Source organism: Oscarella lobularis, chromosome 6, assembly GCF_947507565.1.
Source record: "Oscarella lobularis chromosome 6, ooOscLobu1.1, whole genome shotgun sequence".
NCBI lineage: Eukaryota > Metazoa > Porifera > Homoscleromorpha > Homosclerophorida > Oscarellidae > Oscarella > Oscarella lobularis.
The window spans coordinates 1,099,120-1,120,389 of NC_089180.1; the positions used below are offsets into that span (position 1 = coordinate 1,099,120).

The window sequence follows — 21,270 nt, forward strand, 5'->3', positions numbered from 1 at the left end:
CCTCAACTTTTCACTTCCTTAACCGTTCAACTGTTCCACCGTTCAACTGTTCCACCGTTCAACTGTTCAAAAGCTCAAAAGGATCAACTGATCCACCGTTCCACTGTTCAACTGTTCCACCGTTCAACTGTTCTACCGTTAAACTGTTCTACCGGCCAACAGGTTGAACTCCCTCTACCGTTTCTCCCTTCAAACGATCCCCTGTTCAAATGTTCTATTGTTCAACTGTTTTACCGATCATCAGGTTCAACCTCCTCGACCGTTCTCCCCTGAACCATTTTACCGTTTAACTGTTCCACCGTTCGACCGTTCCACCGATCAACAGGTTCAACCGTCTCAAATGTTTACCCATTTAAAAGTTCCACTAATCACATGTTGAGGGGTTGAGCCTGTTGAAAGTTTAAGAGGTGGAATCTGTTGAACTTTTAAACAGTTGAACATGTTGAACGGTAGAACATTTCAGCATTTAAACAGTTTAACGTTAGAACGATTTAGAGGGAAAGCGGTTGAGGGGTTGATTATGTTGAGCAGTGGAACAGTTGAACTGTGAAACAGTTGAACAGTGGAACGGTTTAAAGGGTGAACAGTTGGGAGAGTTAAACTTTTGAGGGGTGGAAAAGTTGAACTGTGGAACAGTAGAACAAGGGTAGGATTGGCATAAGAGGTTGAAACTGTTAAAAAGAAAAACAGTTGAACTTGTTGAAAGTACGAACAGTTGAACTGTGGAACGGTTGAGACGGTGAACAGTTGAGGAAGTTGAACCTGTTGAGAAGTGGAACAGTTGAACTGTGGAACTGTTATACGGTGAAACGGTTGAGTGGGTAAACGGGTGCGAGACTTGAACGGTTAAACTTTTGAACAGTGAAGCAGTTTAACGGTGAAACAGTTGAGGGGGTGAACGGTTAAAAGGTGAACCTGTTGATCGGTGGAACAGTTGAACGGTGGAACAGTTGAGTGGTATAACGCTTAAGGGAGTAACGCTTGAAAGGGTAGAACGTGTTGATTGGTGGAACAGTCGAACGGTGGAAAAGTTGAACGGTGGAACGGTTGAACGGTGAAAAAGTTGAACGTTGAAACGGTTGAATGGGCTAAACCTGATGATTGGTGGAACAGTTGAACGATTGAACAGTTGAACAGTGGAACTTTCGAGAGTGAAGAGGTTTACCTCTTCAACCGTTCACTTCTTCAACTGTTCCACCGTGAAACTGTTCTACCGCTCAACCGTTTAACCGTTCATGTATTGCAACGTTTAACTGCTTCAAATGTTTTAACTTTCAACAGATTCAACCCTTTCAACAGTTCGCCAACTCAACCGTTTCTTCGTTTAACTGTTCTACCGTTAAACGGTTCCACCGCTGAACACGTTGAACTACCTCAACCGTTTTTCCCTTTCACCGTGTCACTGGTCAACTGTTCATCGTTCATCTTTTTCACTGATATTCAGGTTCAACCACCTCAACTTTTCACATCCTTAACCTTTCAACTTTTCTACCGTTCAACTGTTCCACCGCTCATAAGGTTCAACTGATCCACCGTCCTATTGTTTAACTGTTTCACAGATTAACAGGTTAACCTCTTCAACCGTTTAACCCTCAACTGTTTCACCGTTATGCTGTTCTACCGTTCAACAGTTCAACTGTTTTACCGTTCAAATGTTCCATTGCTTAACAGTTTCAACCCCTTAACCGTTCTTCATGTTCACCCCCTCAACCGTTCAAACTCTCAACAGGTCCACCGTTCAACTGTTCCACCAATCATCAGGTTTAACCCCTTCAACATTTTCAGCGTTGAACATTTTCACCGTTCAACAGTTCCACTGTTCAACTGTTCCACCGATGAACAGGTTAACCTCTTCAACCGTTCACTCCCTCAACTGTTCCACCGTTAAGCTGTTCTACAGTTCAATCGTTCAACTGTTTTACCGTTCAACTGTTCCATCGCTTAACAGTTTCACCCCTTTAACCGTTCTACAGCTTCACCCCTCAACCGTTCACACTCTCAGCAGTTCCACTGTTTGATATTCAGGTTCAACATCATCAACCGTTCACATCCGCAACCGTTCCACCTTTCAACTGTTCCACCGCTCAAAATGTTCAGTCCCATCAACCGTTTACCCCCTTAACCGTTCCACCGTTTAACTGCTCCAACGTTTAACAGCTTTAAAATTTCTAACTTTTAACAGTTTCGACCCTTTCAAACGTTCACCGCCTCAACTGTTTCTTCGTTTAACTATTACACCGTTCAAATGTGCCGCCTCAACAGGTTTAACTCCCTCAACCGTTTCTTCCCTCAACCGTTCCACTGATCAACTGTTCCATCGTTCAACTCTATCACCGATATTCAGGTTCAACGTCCTTAACCGTTCACATCCTCAACCGTTCCACCGTTCAACTTTTCCACCGTTTTTAAGGTTCAGTCCAATCAACCGTTTACCCCCTTAACAGTTTCACCGTCTAACTGCTCCAACGTTTCTCTGCTTTAACATTTCTACCTTTCAACACTTTCAAACTTTTCAAACGTTGACCGCCTTAACTGTTTCTTCGTTTAGCTGTTCTACTGTTAAAATGTGCCGCCTCAACAGGTTGAACTCCCTCTACCGTTTTGCCCCTCAACCGTTTCACTGTTCAACTGTTCCATCGTTCAACTGTTTTACCAATATAATGTTCAACACTCTCAACCGTTTACCCATCAAACAGTTCTACTGTTCAACTGTTCCACAGTTCAACTGTTCCACCGCTCAAAAGGTTCAACTGATCCACAGTTTAACAGTTTTAGCCTTTCAATCGTTTACCACGTTTACTCCCCATAAGCGTTCCACCTCTCAACTGTTCCACCGTTTTACCGTTCTACCGTTCAAAAGGTTTACCTGTTCACCGTTTAAAGTTTCAACCCTTTAACCGTTAAACAGGTTTAATCTTTTCAACCGTTCACTCTCTCAACCGATTTAACGTTGAACTGTTCCACTGTTCAACTGTTCCACTGATGAATAGATTAACATCTTCAACCGTTCATCCCTTTAATTCCTCCACCGTTAAACTGTTCTACTTTTCAACCGTTTAACCGTTCAACTATTGCAACGTTTAACAGTTTCAACTGTTTTGTCTTTTAACAGTTTCAACCCTTTCAACCGTTCACCACCTCAACCGTTTCTTTGTTTACCTATTCCACCGTTAAACGGTTCCACCGCTCAACATGTTGAACCCCCTCAAACGATTTTCCCCTCAACAGTTTTTCCCCTCAACCGTTCCACTGTTCAACTGTTCATCGTTCAACTGTTTCACAGATAATCAGGTTCAACATCTTCAACCGTTCACATCTTCAACCGTTCCACCGTGTAACTTTTCCACCGTTCAACTGTTCCACCTTTCAACAGGTTCAACCCTCTAAACCGTTTCTCCTCTCAACCGTTCCACTGTTCAACCGTTCCATCGTTCAACTGTTTAACAGATCATCGGGTTCAACCACCTCAACTTTTCACATCCTTAACCGTTCCACCGTTCAACTGTTCCACAGTGCTACTGTTCCACCGATCCACAGGTTCAATCCCCTAAATTGTTTACCCATTCAACTGTTCCACTGTTCAACTGTTTCACCGCTCAAAAGGTTAAACTATTTAAACGGTGGAACAGTGCAGAGGGTGAACGGTTGAAAAGGTTGAACCTTTTGAGCGGTGGAACGGTTGAACGGTGGAACAGTTGAAATGTGGAACGGTTAAGGGTGTGAATTGTTAAAGGAGATCAACATGTTGAATGTTAAATATGTTGAAAGATGGAACATTTGAATATTGGAAGGGTTGAGGAGGTAAACGGTTGAGGTGGTTGAAACTGATTAAAGGTGGAACAATTAATCCTGTTGAACGGAGAAATAGTTTACCTATGAAACGTTTAAACAATGAAACAGTTGAACGGTGTAATAGATGAGGAATTAAAGGGTTGAGGAAGCGAACTTGTTGATCGGGTAAACAGTTGAACACTGGAACAGTAGAACTGTTGAACGGTTGAGAGAGTAAACTGTTGAAGGGGTTTAACTTGTTGAACAGTTGAGGTGTTGCAACAGTTAAACGGTAAAGCAGTTCAACCTGTTGAACGGTGGAACAGTTGAAAGGTGGAACAGTTGAGAGGTGGAACGTTTGAAGGGGTGAACGGTTGAGGATGGTAAACCTGTTGAACGCTTTAGGGGCCTAAAACTGGTAAACCATGGAAGAGTTCAACCTGTTGAACAATGTATCAGTTAAACATGTTAAACTGTGAAACAGCTGAAGGGTGGAAAGGTTGAGGGGGTAAACGGTCGAACCTTTTGAGCGGAAAGAAAGTTGAACGGTAAAACAATTGAACGGTTAAACGGTTGACGGGGTTAACGGTTGAAGGGGTTTAACCTGTTTTTACGTTTAGGAGGTTGAAACTGTTAAACGGTGGAAGAGTTGAACGGTGGAACGGTTGAGAGGGTGAAAGGTTGAGCGGTTGAACCTGTTTACCGTTTGAGAGGTTAAAACTGTTGAACAGTAGAACAGTTAAACTTGTTGAACGTTGAAACAGTTAAACGGTGGAACAGTCTAGAGGGCGAACGGTTGAAAAGGTTGAACCTGTTGAGAGGTGGAACAGTTGAACGGTGGAACAGTTAAACAGTGGAACGGTTACGGGAGTGAACTGTTAACCGTTATACATCTCAATTGTTCCACCGTTCAACTGATCGACCGTCAAACTGCTCAACCGCTCAACAGGTTGAACTTTCTCCACCGTTTCTCCCCCAAACGTTCCCCTGTTCAAATGTTCCTTTGTTCAACTGTTTTATCGATTCTCATGTTCAACCTTTTCCACAGTTCACCCCCTCAACCGTTTCACAGTTCAATTGTTCCACCGTTGGACTGTTCCACCAATCAACAGGTTCAACCCTCTCAAATGTTTACCCATTTAACCGTTCTACTGTCCAATTGTTGAGGGGTTGAGCCTGTTCAACGGCTAAGGAGTTAAAACTGTTTAACTTCGGAACGGTTGAACCTGTTGAACGGTAAAACAATTCAATATTAAAAAGTTGAACGGTAGAACTGTTTAGAGTTTGAACGGTTGAGGAGTTGATTCTGTTGAGCAGTAAAAAAGTTGAGCGGTGAAACAGTTGAACAGTGGAACGGTTGAAAGGGTGAACCGTTTTGAGAGTCGAACTTTTTGAGGGGTGGAACAGTTCAACGGTGGAACAGTTGAACGGTGGAACGATTGAGGGGGTGAACAGTATAAGAGGTTGAAACTGTTGAAAAGAAAAACAGTTGAACTTGTTGAACGTACGAACAGTTGAACGGTGTAACGGTTGAGACGGTGAACAGTTGAGGAAGTTGAACCTGTTGAGCAGTGGAACAGTTGAACGGTGGAACAGTTAAACGGTGAAACGGTTGAGAGAGTAAACCGGTGCGAGAGTTGAACCTATTAAACGGTTGAGGGGTTCAAACTGTTGAACGGTGGAACAGTTGAATACGTTAATCTGTGTAACAGTTGAACGGTTAAAAATTTGAACGGTGAAACGGTTGAGGGGGTTAAACCTGATGATTGGTGGAACAGTTGAACTATGGAACAGTTGAACGGTGGAACGGTTTAGAGTGTGAGCGGTTCAGGGGATCGAACCTGTTGAAAACAGGGTAACGGTGGAACAGTTGAACGGTGAAACAGTTGAACGATGGATCAGTTAAGAGGATGAACTATTAAGGTGTTTAAAACGGTAAAACAGTTAACCCTGCTGAACAGTGGAATAGTTGAACGGTTAAACGTTTGAACAGTGAAGCAGTTTTACTGTGAAACAGTTGAGGGGGCGAAAGCTTAACCTGTTGATCGATGGAACACATGATCAGTAGAATATTTGAACGGTGGAACAGTTGAAAGGTGGAACAGTTGAGCGGTATAACGGTTAAGGGGGTGAACGCTTGAAAGGATTGAACCGGTTGATCGGTGGAACAGTCGAACGGTTGAACAGTTGAACGGTGGAACGGTTTAACGGTGAAAAAGTTGAACGTTGAAACGGTTGAAAGGGTTAAACCTGACGATTGGTGGAACAGTTAAACGATGGAACAGTTGAACGGTTGAACTGTTGAGATATTTAACGGTTGAGTTGGTGAACCTGTAGAACGGTTAAGGAGTTGAAACTGTTAAGCGATGGAGCAGTTGAACGGTCAACTAGTTAAACGGTTGACCGGTAGAACAGTTTAGCGGTAGAACAGTTGAGGGGTGAACGGTTGAAGAGGTTCACCTCTTTATCGCTGGATCAGTTGAACAGTAGAACAGTTGAACGGTAGATCTGTTGAGAGAGAGAACGGTTGTAGGTTCTATTCCTGCTAAATTTTTTAATCAAATCGACTAAATTTTTTTATTTCTTTGGTTAATTGAATTCAAATCTTACAGTCGATAAATGTCACATCAATGTCATCCGGATGAGGGGTTGAAACTGTAAACGGTGAACAGTTAAACCTGTTGAACGGTGGATCAGAAAAACGGTGGAACAGTTGAGAGGTAGAACGGTTGCGGGGAGTAAACCTGGTAAACGGTTGAAAGGCTAAAACTGTTAAACGGTGGATCAGATGAACCTTTTAGCGGTGGAACAGTTCAACTGTGGAACAGTTGAACAATAGAACGGTTTAATGAGTAAACGGTTGAGAGGGTTGAACCTGATGATCGGTAAAACAGTTGAACGATGGAACAGTTGAACAGTGGAACGGTTGAGGGAAAAAACGGTTGAAGGAGTTCAACATGTTGAGCGGTGGAACCGTTTAACGGTGGAACAGTTAAAGGAAGAAACGGTTGAGGAGGTGAACGGTTGAAAGGGTTGAAACTGTTGAAAGGTAAAACAGTTGAAGGTATTAAACGTTGCAATATATGAACGGTTAAACGGTTGAACGGTAGAACAGTTTAACGCTGGAACAGTTTAAGGGGTGAAAGGTTGAAGAGGTTAACATGTTCATCGGTGGAACAGTTGAACAGTGGAACAGTTGAACGGTAGATCGGTTGAGAGAGTGAACTGTTGAAAATGTTAAACCTGTTGAACGGTTGAGGGAGTTGAACCTGTTAAACGTTTGAGGAGTTGAAACTGTTTAACGGTAGAACAGGTAATGATGTTAAACGGTGAAACAGTTAACCGTTTAATAGGTTTAACTCCCTTCACTGTTCAGCCCCTCAACCGTTCCACCGATCAACTGTTCCACCACCGTTCCACTGTTCCACCGATCAACAGGTTGAACGTTTTCAAGCGTTCACCCCCTTAACCGTTATACCACTCAAATTTTCCAACGTTCAAATGTTCCACCGCTAAACTGTTCCCCCGCTCAAAACGTTCAACCTTCAACCCTTCACCCTCTCATCCGTTCCACCGTTTAAACAGTTTAACCTTTTGAGCGGTGGCAAAGTTGAACGGTGAAACAGTTGAACAGGGGAACGGTTGAATGGGTTAACATTTGAGGGGGTTGAACCTGTTGAACGGTGAAACAGTTGCACGGTGCAACAGTTGAACGGTGGAACGGTTAAGGATTTGAAAAGTTGAGTTGGTGGAACCTGATGATCAGTAAAACAGTTGAACGATGGAACAGTTAAACAGTGGAACGGTTGAAGGGAAAAACGGTTAAGAGGGATGAACCTGTTGAAAGGTGGAACAGTTGAACGGTGGAAAATTTGAACGGTGGAACGGTTGAAGATGAAAACGGTGGAGAGGGTTGAACCTGTTGAAAGGTGGAGCATTTGAACGGTTAACTGTTTCACCGTTTAACATGATTACATGTTCTACAGTTAAACAGATTCAACTTCTCAAGTGTTTAACAGGTTCAACTCCCTCAACCGTTCACCCTCTTAACCGTTCCACCGTTCAACTGTTCCACCGTTCAACTGTTCCACCGTTCAACTGTAGAAGAGTTAAACTAGTTGAACGGTGAAAAAGTTGAACGGTGGAACAGATAAGAGGGAGGTAAACATCTTCAATCGTTCACCCTATCCACTGTTTCACCGTTAAGTTGGTCTACCGTTCAACCGTAAAACTTTTTTACCGTTCAACTGTTCCATCGCTTAACAGTTTCAACCCCTTAATTGTTCTACAGTTTCACCCCCTCAACCGTTCACACTCTCAACAGTTCCACTGTTCAACTGTTGCAGCGTTCAACTGTTCCACAAATCATCAGGTTTAACCTCTTCAACCGTTTCAGCATTCAACGTTTACACCGTTCAACCGTTCCAACGTTCCACCGTTCCACCGTTCAACTGTTCCACCGATCAACAGGTTCAACCCTTTCAAGCGTTCAGCCCCTTAACCGTTATACCGCTAAACAGTTCCACCGTTCAACTGTTTCACCGTTCAAATGTTCCACCGATCAACAGGTTCTCCCTTTTAACCGTTCACCCCCTCAACTGTTTCACCGTTAATTACAACTACTTATGTAACCATTTTGTACATAGATAGAAGTACTTGTGCGCTGCTGTGCCACGGGCCCCCACCCCAGCCCCAGCTTACATTGATTCCCGCCGATGCCTTCAGAAGGTCAGTGGCAACTGACTTTTTAAACTCTTTGAATCCAATGTAGCTAAGACACAAAATATCGTATAAGAGGTTCGGTTTAAATAAAATGTAGACAGAAAAGAAAGGCTCCTGCATAAAGCTGCTCGTAAACGATCTACTTCTTTTTCAAATTACGCAGTGAAGAAACTGCAGGCCTCTTGATCCAATCAGTAATCATTACGAAATTAATTTTAATGCACAAAACGCTTATCAAGCTTATCCACATCAGCCGATGACTCCATCTGAAGAGGCCGCTGAAGAGGACGACCCATGAGAAGGCTCATAGCGTTGAACAACCTAACGGCATTACTCTGACAACTCGTCTCGAGAATATAATTTGCTTCGCGACGATCAAGATGAAGTCTGAATAATGCTGCATTTCTGAATAAATGCTCTACTGTACCCTTGCCCCTATTCCCACCCGCTGACCCTTAGCACCCTACTCACTCTCCTGCCTCTAATCCCAATCCTACCCCTCATCCTAATGCCTTTACTCCTAAGTGTGATAAATAAATATAAAATAACCGTGTACCTATTGATAGGGGTCCTCTAATTTCCTCTCCCTCGTCCATGTCGATTACTTCCCTTCCCTGTGCGTGTCCTTGTCCTTCTCTTGCATCTTCATTCCATTCCGTTTAATATTCCTAAATAAAAGAAATGAAATGTGATAAACAAATGTAGAATAACTCTGAACCTATTGGTAGTCTTCCTCCACGTCCCTTCCTTTGTCCTTGTCGATCCCCTTCCTTCCCTGTGCGTGTCCTTTGTCCTTCTCTTGCATCCTCGTTCTATCCCGTTAGGAGTTCCTAAATAAAAGGAATGAAGTGTGATAAACAAACGTAAAAGAATTCTGTACCTGTTGATGGTCTTCCTCCACTTCCTTTCCTTTGTCCTTGTCGATCCCTTTCCTTCCCTGTGCGTGTCCTTTGTCCTTCTCTTACATCCTCGTTCCATCCCGTTGAGTGTTCCTAATTGAAATTTGATAAAATAATTTTGTACTTGTTAATAGTCTTCCTCCACGTCCCTTCCTTTGTCCTTGTCATTCCCTGTGCGTGTCCTTTTTCCTTCTCTTGCTTCCTCGTTCCATCCCAATGAGTGTTCCTAAATAAAGAAATTTATTGTGATAAACAAATGTAAAATAATTCTGTACCTGTTGATAGTCTTCCTCCACTTCCTTTCCTTTGTCCTTGTCAATCCCTTTCCTTCCCTGTGCGTCTCCTTTGTCCTTCTCTTACATCCTCGTTCCATCCCGTTGAGTGTTCCTAAATAAAAGAAATGAAATTTGATAAACAAATGTAAAATAATTTTGTACCTGTTGATAGTCTTCCTCCACGTCCCCTCCTTTGTCCTTGTCGATCCCTTTCCTTCCCTGGGCGCGCCCTATGTCCTCTTCTCATCCCTCCAAATGAGTTCCCCCTGGATAAAAAGAAAGTTAAAAACCTTTTTTCCCCCAAAAAATAAACCTATACCTCATGCTGATATCCGTTCGACCTTCCCCCCCTATACAACACATGAGAACCAAAGCCCCTCGAACACGTAAAACTACGAGGCACTTATCTAATAGAACCCTTATAATGCTCCCCAGTAGTAGAATAACACTAAACAATGAATAACAAAAACAAATAATCACGTACAATATATGATTTGTTCTCCTAAAACACGTACCTTTAATGAATTCCAGTGAATGATAAAATGTCCCACACCTCCTTGGTCGTTAAACTCCCCCCTGAAAAATGAAAAATAAAAATAAATAAGTCTACATACGCCACTAAAAAACCTCTCCCCACTTACTCTCTGATTTGCAGGAACGCTGATCGGGTCGGATCGGGTCTCAGTATATATCCTGAGTCGCACGAACACTTGAAACTTCCCCCTGAGTTGGAGCAGTGCTGCTGGCAATATCCGAATGAAGCACATTCATCAATATCTAGAGAGAAAGTTTTAGCTTAGGGATTCTGTTCATGAGTCTCATCCCGAATGTCCTACCTTCGAATCCGGTTGCAATTTTTTGATATCCTTTCTGGCACGTGCAGTCGTACCCGATCGGCAAATCGACGCACGTCTGAGAGCCCCGGCACGGCGATGTCCCACTCGCACTTTCATTTCATAGAGTCTGAAAAACCCGCCTTGGGAAAGAGAAAGCCTTGTCCACACCTTTGACAGAGGAAGAGAAAGAGAACTCGTCTGACGAGTCTTTCAGCAAATTAGACGGAGCGTCGAATCGGCGCGACGGCGACGAGTTTTAGAGGCGCAATCGTCAGCAGAGCGAGCGATACGACGACGTCGTCATTGCTGCCGCCGCGCGCGGAGCGAAGGAGTAGGCGCTCGTTGTCGCGTTCCCACGTGGCGTAGCGGAATTTTAGGCGTTTGGAGACGTAGACGCGCTTGAGCGGTTCGCCGCGATCGAGCGACCAGATAATGAGCCAACCGGAGCGCGTCAGCGCCACAGCGCCAGATACGTTGTTCGTTGGATCAGCGGGTCCTGACAAAGAGCATTACATGTATGTCTACATCACGCGTATATGTTTTTATACACGTATATGAAAGTCACACTCTTTACCTGTCGTGTGTTTGTAGTAGCTGTTGAATGTGACTAAGGATTCGATGCGATCCTTCGTGGGAGACTCGTAGAGAGGGCGCGGAACGCAGTTGGGTCCGCGCGGTCCAACGCACAGTTTGAAATTGTCGAAGAAAATGAGTCGGTCGTAGAAGATGGGAGACGAGGACTGTCTCACCCAAACCTGCAGGAGATGTTGCGATTTACTCGTTGAATTAGAAACGGTGCTGTGTGCTTTTACTCGTTTGAAGTGGGCTTGGGAGCTGCAAACTATGGATCTAAGTGCAGACGCATTTCGACGTGTGGAGAGGCCGTCGATGGATCTCTTTCGTAGATACTGTACAATGGAGAGCTTCCTTGTCTTCGAGAATGTTGCCTTTTGCTCCAGACTTCAAACGGGCTTCGTCGCTCTTAGCGTGCGCTTTTGCGTTTTACAGATTCTTACGGGGGTGTTTTTCGTCGCATTTTAGCGAGATCGACTTCCAGTTTGCGGCTTTTCTAGTGTCTCAGTATGTAAAGTACAATCGTAGATCACGCAGCTAGGGCACGGTGCTTTCTGGTAGACAAACGGAGGTGACGTAAATTTAGAGTATTGTTACGAGACTTCCGTAACAGCACACACACGAAAATCCGTCGAACGAGACCGAATGGAGCGAGCGCAGACTCCGATAAGAGGTCGGAGCACTTTTTATAGCAGTTTTAAAGTCAATGGAATCTAAAAGGAACTCGAAATCACAGTGAATCGCCAGAAAAGAAGAGCGGTCGGGACATCCACGGGACAACAAAGCTGTAATCTCACGTAAGAACCAGCGAGAAATAGAACAGGAACCCTATACAAGGCAACCGGACCCAATTTAATGAAACGGAGCCCTAAATAACGAAGTTCTAGCCAATAACGGTGAAGCCCTCCCCGTTCGGACTGAAGAAAGCTGCTACAGTCCAAAATCGTAACCGTCATGTCAGAAGAAGATTCCATGCACTTCCTTTTTGTTGGAGTACATCAACTATCTATCCTCCATAGGATTCATACAGTATAGTCTAGCTCCAGTCGAAGCTCAACCGTGAATAGCGGCTCTGCTGATTATTTCTCTGCTTTTCTTTCTCCTTGATCTCTGTGTGAAGGCCGAATCTTGACTTGTGTCGCAAGAGAGAAGGTCAAAGTCAAACAAAAAATTTTGTTTGCAGTCACAGTTGCTGAATGCCCTTACCTCCTCTTGCCTTCCAAGGAGCCGTCTCTTGATTCGCGACGTGGACCTGACCTAGGAAATAGCCCAGTAAAATCTCTTATACTATCTTATATAGATACCAACTAACCTTCCTTGGTCCTGCATTACTTTTTCGCGTCTCCTCCTTTTCCTTTTTGACCTTACCAGTCTTTGACGACTGGTCAATAAGCTCGGTAGCAAAAAGCTGATTCATCTCGCGCGATCTCATGGGCTTCGTATGAATCCAACTACACGCGAGAACCGATTACAGAACTCAGCGCTGTGTATATCCGAAAAAGTCAAACCCGGATTCATCAGCCAATTTCTTTGTAATTCCATGAACCTCAAGTCGTTTGAGAATGTCTTTGATCACGGAGAGCTGATAACCTGCATAACATCAGAGCTTGAATCCAATGGATTAGAGATGACAGACACACGTTTGTGAAGACGCTTTCGAAGATCATTAGCGTAGATATTGATTGATCGGTATTCCATCATAATGACGTATACGACGAGTCGCCAGATAAAGATCGCACGGACGTTCGTCGGCGATTTCAACCCGTGCAGAGCCGAATCGGAGCACTTTCCTTAGATGAAATTATTAAAAAGAGTACCACTATTTTTCGTATCTTTACTGACTGGGTCACACTTGTAGCAGAGCAGCAAGTCGGGCCTCAAGTCGAGACGATTATAGCAGCAACCGTGGTGCCACGTAAAGCAGCGATTGCATTCAATCATAGCCCCTTTGTCCTACGGCAAAGCAATCGCGCGTACTGATGATGCACGGCACGAATAAAAGGCCTCCCTACGTAATTGTAGCCGCAGTTACAATCGATTTCGATTCCAAAATCGAACGTCATCGACGACGCATGGGACATAGCATTCATAGGAATCTCCTGCGACGCTTCTACGGTGCGCAAAACGAGTTCTCGTAATTAGAGAAACTGTGCACACTAACTGTACCTTCCATTGGAATTGTTGGACTCAGCCCTCCTGCTGAGCTGGCCAGACGGGGATCTTCATCGTTGTCAGACGACTGGTGGTGGTCTTCTGCTCAATTGCGAGGTTCTTCAAACGACTCGTTGTTGTCTGATTTTTTGATGAAAAAATACTTACTTTTTTGAAATTTCTTTCCATTTTTTCCTCTTCCTGCGCAAGATCGATTTTCTTTGCCTCGTATCTCTCTACACTATACAGGCATTCAGAAAAAAATGTTTTTTAAAAATTTTTCTCTGACTTAAGGAGCCCTGTAAGTCTCGCTGTATCAGGCTCTTGTATCTACGTCACTGTTTTAAGTGGTCACATTAAAAAAATACGACTAGGTGATGGAGCGGTGTCTACTGTAAGTAACTGCAGAACTAAAGACATCGATAAAACTGGCGACTTCCCCTGTCCTCTTGGAATAGTAGCAAAAAAAAGACGGACGCTTTTTAGTTACTTGCAGTGATTCCACTATCCGTGAAATTGATGTCCTGAAAACAGATTCAATTCGGATTTTGGCAGGTGTCAAAAATGAACATGGCAACAGTGACGGCCATTGCGGTGAAGCAAGATTCAATGTTCCTTTGCAAATAGCCGTAGGACCGGACGGTTCTGTGTACGTGATTGAACTTAGAAGTAATGCTGTAAGAAAAATGAACAGCAGTTTTCAAGTTGAAACGATACGCAATAATAGCAGCAAACCTAGCGGCGTTGCTGTAGACGATGAAGGAAACCTATATATCTCTGATAACTCTTATAAAATCTATAAGCTCGCGCCATCTGGAATAGAAACTGTGTGTGGATCAGGTGAAAAGGACTCCATTGACGGCAGGGGTACCCTGGCTTCCCTGAACATGCCTCGGTTTTTGTTCTATGATTCTAAATCAGGATTCCTCTACTTTACGGAGCCGAAAGCCCTTTGCAGGGTTAGGGTGGCAACTCCTTTTATCCACGATCCTAAACTGTCGCTTGATTTGGCCAAGTTTATTGATGGCAGTGACAACCTACCGGTGGGAGACGCCATATTTTTGGTCGAAGGAAAACGTATCAAAGTTTGCGCAAAACCTCTTTGCGTTCGCAGTGAATACTTCAGCAGCATGTTTTCGTCGAATTGGAAAGAAATTTCGACGAAGGACGCGAGCGAGTCGACTCTAATTCGCATTGAAGACGCAACGTACGAAGCGTTTCATGCTGTCATCAAGTATCTCGTCACCGGGTGCTTGGAAGTTCGTAAGTATTTTCGTATCATTCCTGATATACTCGTATTGGCGGATCGATATCTCGTTGAAAATCTGCGCGAGTTCTGCATCTCGCATATGGCTCGGAGAGTTTCAATTGAAACTGCTCTCGATTATCTGTCTTTGGCTGACGGGTTCAGCTTCCGAGAGCTGAGGAAAACGGCTCCGCAGTTTGCTACAAAAAATTTCAAGACGCTGTGTCATGACGACCGGTTTGCGGCTCTTGGCGGTGAACTACTTGCCGAAATTATGAGAGTTATTGCGTCGTCAAGTTCGTCGGAGGAAGAACATTGACTGGTAATTTTGGCGCGGATTTCTTTGTTGATTTTCCTTTCTGAACTTTCCTGTATAGCCTGGTTCTAAGTTTTATTAAAATTTACTTGTTCCAATTTGTGAAGCCGGTAAAATTATCGTCCTTGACGTGTGCGCACTAGATAAAAAGTCTTCCGAAGCCCTGTTCCGAAGCCTTTCGTAAATGACGTCTACTGAAGGTATAAGAAGCGTGTGGACAGCCATGCATGTTCGTTTGCAAGAACTCGCGCGAACTCACCCGGAAATCACGTTGCTCATGTTTTCAGGCAAGCGAAAATAAAATAATTCGATAACGTCAAATTTTTTATTTATTTTTCAGAAATGTGCCGACGATTCGAGGTGGCTCCTTGCATCAGCCAATATCGAATTTGTTGATTTCAATTGGCAACAGTGACGATCAAATATTAAAGTATTCGTTACCAAAAATTTTTGGTTTGAAGGCGAGTGCTCGTTGCCTGGCTGCGCTCTCATTCGATTAGAATTAGTCAGTAACTATAGCAATCTAGATCTAAACTGAACATGCTGCTTATGATAAGCTTTTCAGTCAACAACGTCGATCGTACGCGATCCGATTCGTCGAGAGGTCGTGGTGATGTACGGACTGCTCAGAGCCGACTTGTATCGCGGCGGTGGAGGTGAGAAAATATCTATCGAACGAGAAACGACTTGTAGAATAACTTCGTATGATAGCAAGCGAACCGTTAGTCGAAGTAACGGAAAGGCACGTCGGCTCGTTTGCGCGACAGGGACTAAGGACTCTGTGCATGGCGAAAAGGGTCAGTGAGAGTATATATGTCTTATATATATGACGACACTCTATCATTGACTGTTCGTTCTTTAGGTTCTCAGTGATGATGAGTATAAACGGTGGCTTGCCGATCACGAGACGGCCGAAAAGGCGTTGGGCTAGAAGTGCAGCTGGATTTATGACAGAAAACAGCAGAAAGCGTTCTTCTTCGGCTTGCTCAGTAGCAACGGTTGTCTGTGCAGGAGAATCTGAAGATTCAACTCCTGCAGCGAAAAAGAAAAAGTCGTTTGTTGCTAAACCTATTCAATGGCTTTAAATTAATTTTATGATTTTTTGTTTAGAGAATATTATGTATGATGTACTGTAGCAGTGGTAGCCTTTCTGCTATCACCACGAGTTTGGAATTTTTGTTATACGGGACGTTTTGTATGTTTGTCCGGGAAGGTCTCGCGAATTCAAACGAAGGAAGACAACGAACTGTTCGTTTCATTCGAATGAAATAATGTACGATAGGTATCGAACGTGTAAAGAGAGCTTCTGTTGTCATTTTTTGCAGGCTAACGGATCTCGAAGGCGAACTGGCAACGGAAACGAGCACAAAGAAGGAAGGGGGAACGAAATCGACATCGGCAACGACGTCAACAAAAACGACGATGGCTAGTTGGAGGCGATCTCGACGACGGCGTTTTGGCAGCGGCGGCGGCGGCGGCGGAAAAGGAAAAGCTGAATTGCCCGTCATTGTGCCAATTGATAGACATCGTGACGAACTCGCATCACTGTTGAATAGCGACGATGACGATAATGACAAAGATCGTCTAATTATTAATGAAAAAGTCTACAGGAAAGGAAAAGTGATAGGACAGGGTGGATCAAGCAAGGTACAGTATCAATGGAACTGCTTCTAACAGAGCACTGTCTTATCTTATTTCTAAGGTCATCGAGGCTATTTCAAAGGAAGGAGGTGCTTGTGTTGCTGTGAAATGCGTTGATTTGTCAAACATTGAAGACAGCGAAATTGAAATGGGATATCTTCAAGAAGTGAAAATGCTCAAAATGTTCAATTGTCCTCGTATCATCAAATTGATTGACTGGTAGAGAGACAAGACTGTTAAAATAAATTATAGTCATGTGTTGAATATACCCTATAGGGAATATCAAGAGAGAAATGGACTCTTGTTCATTGTAATGGAGAAGGCGGAACGTGATTTGGGATCAATGATGAGGATGGAAAAGCTCAAGAAGTTCAAGATTCAAGTATTTTGGGAGGATATGCTCAGAGCAGTTCAAGTTAGAAAAGAGAAATCCTACGTCATTGTCTGTCATTGTTTATTCTATTTTTTAGGCAGTTCATAAGGAAGGAGTTGTGCATGGCGATTTAAAACCGGCGAATTTTGTTGTGAAAAATGATCGTCTTTATCTCATTGATTTTGGAATTGCTGATCAGATTGATGACGGATCAACGAGCGTCGATCGTTTCATTCACAAGGGAACAGCTGATTCAATGGCACCAGAAGCAATAAATTACGGCGGAATGAAGGTCGGTCAGTTAGTCAGTCAATGAGATGTCTCTTCTATTAATTATATTCTTCAGGTTGGTCCCTATAGTGACGTTTGGTCTCTTGGCTGCATTTTGTACTCAATGGTCAGTGGACGTCCACCCTTTGCAGACAAGTCTACATACAAAGAGAAGCTCTTCGCTATTATCGACTCTTCCTATGAGATTCCTTTTCCCAAGCATTGGGATTTTCAAGTCGTTGACGTCATTAGGGTTTGTCTAATGACAACAGGTAATTGTATTTATAATGATTATTCTTTGTAGATGTGTCTTAAGAGAGACCCTAAAGAAAGAGCAACAATTCCTCAACTTCTTTCTCATTTATTTTTAAACGAATACTGTGATTCTCCGCCTCCTTTTTCTTCTTCTCGTGAGTCAAGTCATCTCATAGATAAAAAAAATGCTTAAATTTGTTGTATATTAGCTGCTGAAATGAATAAGGAAAAGTGAAGTTATGTACTCTACTGACTCTGAGCAAAGTTCTACGATAAAAAATTAATTAGGTCAGACTGTATTGTAGGTGACGTTATGATATACGGGACGTATACGTCAAAAGATGTGACGTGGCGCTGACGTGTTCGTTTTTTTCTTGCGTTGCAGTTTGTTTCCCTTTGATCCCTTTGATTTTTTTGTTTGTTGGAGGGGGATAATAAATCATTCTCTTATCACGTTACAGACCTGGGTTTTAGCAGGCTTTTTAATTCATACGGGGACACGAAAAAACTTTTATTTGAGCCGCGACGGGTTTTTCATTTACGCTGCGGATTAGCAGATAATCAGCCAGAAAGACAAAAACCCGCCTGTAGCTAGAGAACTTGCGCCTCCAGTTTCGCGAATAATAGCTGAAATTTCACGTACGCTTAGGAGAATGTTTACTATCAGCCTCTCATCTGATTTGGCGAGAAAATTTAGCGAAATATGCTCGAAATCCCATTTTCGCGGGTTCGCGTTCTCCGCAGCTGAAGCCAACAGTTCGCCTCTCTTAGCGGCGAGACTCACACAGCATGTTCAGCATTGACGTACGCTGCCGTGAACGAACAAAGGAAGGGCTCACGCGGTCTGATTTGGGGCACAGGAAAAGGAAACACAATTATGATACTTCACGCCCGTGATGTCTGACTGTACACGTGAGGTCCTTCCTTTGTTCGTCCACGGCAGCGTACAGTCAATGCCGAACATGCTGTGTGAGTCTCGCCGCTAAGAGAGGCGAACTGTTGGCGTCAGCAGCGGAGAACGCGAACCCGCGAAAATGAGATTTCGAGCATATTTCGCTAAATTTTCTCGCCAAATCAGATGAGAGGCTGATAGTAAACATTCTCCTAAGCGTACGTGAAATTTTAGCTATTATTCGCAAAACTGGAGGCGCAAGTTCTCTAGCTACAGGCGGGTTTTCGTCTTTCTGGCCGATTATCTGCTAATCCGCAGCGTAAATGAAAAACCCGTCGAGGCTCAAATAAAAGTTTTTTCGTGTCTTCGTGCGATAATGTGACATTCACATGTTCCTAGGGCTTCTAGACCTTGGCCCAGCCAAATATATTTTGAAGAACGCGTCTTTTAGTACTGATTGGCTAACCCCTATTGTTACCTCACTAGCGGGCGAGCATGCGCAGTGTTTGTCCGCCCTGCTCCCACATACTGGATTACTTTTGATTGTGACTTCAGAGCGTGACAATCAAAACTGTCGTTTCGGTTTCTCAGCGCATTTATAACACGGAAAATAGCACAGATCAATTGGAAACAGGGGTTTCTACGTATTAATTCCGTTTATGAAAGAAAAAAACGCTTTTGCCTTTTTTGGGACACCGTTTTGGGCCCTATTTCGCGCATGCGCTGTACAAAAAAACGGGTTTTTAAGTTACGTCACAATGCCGAGCGTGACGAACAGACAGACAGACAGACAGACAGACAGACAGACATACATACACTTCCGGCCCTAAGATCACGTTTGAAAGAGCCTCCCTCCGTCGTTATACGGGCTCCACCCGTACAACTGTGGTGGTCGGCTCCATAAGGTACGCTTTTGCTGTCACAAATCAAGGAAAATGTTTGCGGTGTTTCTGTCTCCTCTGCCGTGTTGGGAGAGGCGATTTCGGGGGGTTCCGCCTGTATAACTTAGAGATCGAGGTAACTTCTATTCCCCACACGCCTTCTGTGAGCAACGGCATACGTTTCGAGTTACAAAAACATTGTGTTGATGCGTGACGAGCTTGTTTTCTTCAAAAAGTGTATTCTTTTGCGACTTTCGAGCCATTTTCGGACCCGCACGTGCTCACGCGGGGGCAAAGGTATCTCCTCCTACGACAGCAAAGTTTGCTATTCGCGTGGTACACTGATGTTCCCTCCGTGGCGTCATGCAGCGTTTTAGTGAGTAAGCTGCTTTCTCTTGGCGAGAAAAGGCGATTTTCTCCAGCACATCAAACCTGAGTACTCGGGCACTTAATCTCTCAAATTTTGTCTCTTAGCTTGGACAACGCCTTTCCATAAAAAGAAGATGTCGAATTTAGTCCGAAAGCGAAAATTTCTTCAAGGCTCTCACCGAAAAGTCTCGAATGTTGAAGAAGATTTTCCTAGGTAGTCAGTGCATAAGCGACAATTGCCATAACGGTATCTATTTTACTTCATAGGACAAAGTGGCAAATTGATAACTGTGGCTCTGTGAATTATCTCACAAAAATGTTATACCGATCAATTGGTTCAAAGGACGGACCGCCAACGTCAGCACTTATCAGCGTTGCACTCTCGTTGACAGAGGCTCCTGAAATTTATGTTTGTGGCGTTCGCTTAACGACAGAGCAATGTTCACTTTTGCAAGAAGGCTTAGATTGGAATGAAAAGAGGACGGTCGACGTAGAAATTGTTACAGCTTTTCTTGACAAATTGTCATTATGCTCCGGAAATGATGACGGGCACTTTCGTCAGCTAATGCTCAGTAGTCGCCGTCTTTTCGTGAGCAGATCTGGAGAAAAAAGTGCAATTTTGGATTCGGTTAATAAGACCGTCCGCTCGACTAGATGTAGCTATCTCATTGAGCAGTCATCCCAACAACGCTGTGCAGCATGCAATCGCCTGCGTGCGTGCTTGAGAGTAGCTTATCAGCGCTCGCTGAAACCGCAAAGTGCTGCAGCAAGAAAGTATACCGCTAATGCTTTCTTAAAAACGCCTGAAAGAAAACGCAAATTCGCTAGCCTTGCCCGCGAAAAACAGATCCAAAATCAAAAGCTTCGTCGACTTCAAGTCAAAGTGCAAAAGTTGATTGCGGAGGCAGGGGTTCCAGTGACCGAAAGTCTTCATGAAGATCTTAAAACGTCCATTGAGGAAAAGCCTCCTGGTAAGTTTGAGGACATTCTGCCCAGTGGGAGCTTTCGACGTTTATTCTGGGAGCAACAGAAGAAAGCGTTTACGTCCAAAAAAGCAAAAGGAATGCGGTGGCACCCATTAATCATCCGATTGGCGCTGAACATAAAGATGATATTCTCTGCTGCCTATCACGCCATTCGGTCGTCAGAGTTCCTTGTTCTTCCATCTGAGAGATCTCTAAGAGACTACAGCAATTTTTTCAAGAACAAAACAGGCTTTCAAAAGGAGGTAAATGACCTTCTTCTTCGAGAATGCCCAAGTTCCGAAGAGTCACCATCAGACAAACACGTCGTCGTTGTACTAGACGAAATGAAAATAAGAGAAGACTTAGTGTTTCACAAAAATACCGAAGAAGTTTGTGGCTTCGTCGACTTAGGCAAAACAGCAAATCAACTGCAAGTCGTTGAAAGTTCTTTGTCCAAGGACAAAGCACCTATCCCACCAATTGCCACGCAAATGCTCGTGGTAATGATTCGTGGACTGACCTCATCCCTTCGATTTCCATACGTACATTTTCCAACGAAAGGTGCTACAGCTTTGAATTTGCTCGATATCTTCTGGGATACTGTGGAAAAGCTGGAAATGATAGGCCTCAAAGTCGGTGCCGTTTCTTGTGACGGAGCTGGGCCAAATCGGAAGTTTTTCCGCCTGCATTCTTCCTGTGTCCCAGAATCGGTATCTCTTTGCCACCAAACGGTGAACCCCTACTCTAAAGAAAAAAGAAACATCTATTTTATTGCGGACGTTCCACACCTACTTAATTAAAACAACCAGGAATTGCCTATCACACTCATTTCCGT

At 43.7% G+C, this 21,270-nt stretch overlaps 2 protein-coding genes and 2 long non-coding RNA genes across 5 annotated transcripts; 2 read left to right on the forward strand and 2 right to left on the reverse strand.

The window, feature by feature from the left end:
- Positions 1–8,973: 8,973 nt before the first annotated feature.
- On the reverse strand, positions 8,974–10,048 carry LOC136188095 (uncharacterized). Of its 2 annotated transcripts, XM_065975817.1 has the most exons (6): positions 9,987–10,048; positions 9,830–9,933; positions 9,668–9,779; positions 9,374–9,618; positions 9,212–9,323; positions 8,974–9,161 (listed from the first exon to the last, which is right to left on the reverse strand). In XM_065975817.1, the coding sequence occupies exons 1-4, from the start codon at positions 10,028–10,030 to the stop codon at positions 9,486–9,488; spliced, it is 393 nt and encodes a 130-aa protein (XP_065831889.1). In that variant the 5' UTR covers positions 10,031–10,048; the 3' UTR covers positions 8,974–9,161; positions 9,212–9,323; positions 9,374–9,485. The 2 variants fall into 2 exon arrangements, 1 of the variants encoding a protein (XP_065831889.1); XR_010670108.1 differs by lacking the exon at positions 9,987–10,048 and having other exon boundaries at positions 9,374–9,485; positions 9,830–9,926.
- A 33-nt stretch (positions 10,049–10,081) lies between these two features.
- LOC136188065 (uncharacterized) lies at positions 10,082–11,452 on the reverse strand. The gene is made up of 6 exons (XR_010670097.1): positions 11,316–11,452; positions 11,078–11,258; positions 10,504–10,999; positions 10,309–10,444; positions 10,183–10,243; positions 10,082–10,115 (listed from the first exon to the last, which is right to left on the reverse strand). It is a non-coding gene; the product is annotated as an uncharacterized lncRNA (long non-coding RNA).
- A 3,939-nt stretch (positions 11,453–15,391) lies between these two features.
- Positions 15,392–15,688, forward strand: LOC136188276 (uncharacterized). The gene is made up of 3 exons (XR_010670189.1): positions 15,392–15,445; positions 15,501–15,586; positions 15,652–15,688. It is a non-coding gene; the product is annotated as an uncharacterized lncRNA (long non-coding RNA).
- A 334-nt stretch (positions 15,689–16,022) lies between these two features.
- On the forward strand, positions 16,023–17,753 carry LOC136188034 (dual specificity protein kinase TTK-like). The gene is made up of 8 exons (XM_065975759.1): positions 16,023–16,062; positions 16,115–16,436; positions 16,492–16,649; positions 16,707–16,845; positions 16,901–17,095; positions 17,150–17,326; positions 17,378–17,483; positions 17,538–17,753. Coding segments are annotated over exons 1-8 (1,125 nt in total). The 5' UTR covers positions 16,023–16,060; the 3' UTR covers positions 17,564–17,753.
- Positions 17,754–21,270: the final 3,517 nt, after the last annotated feature.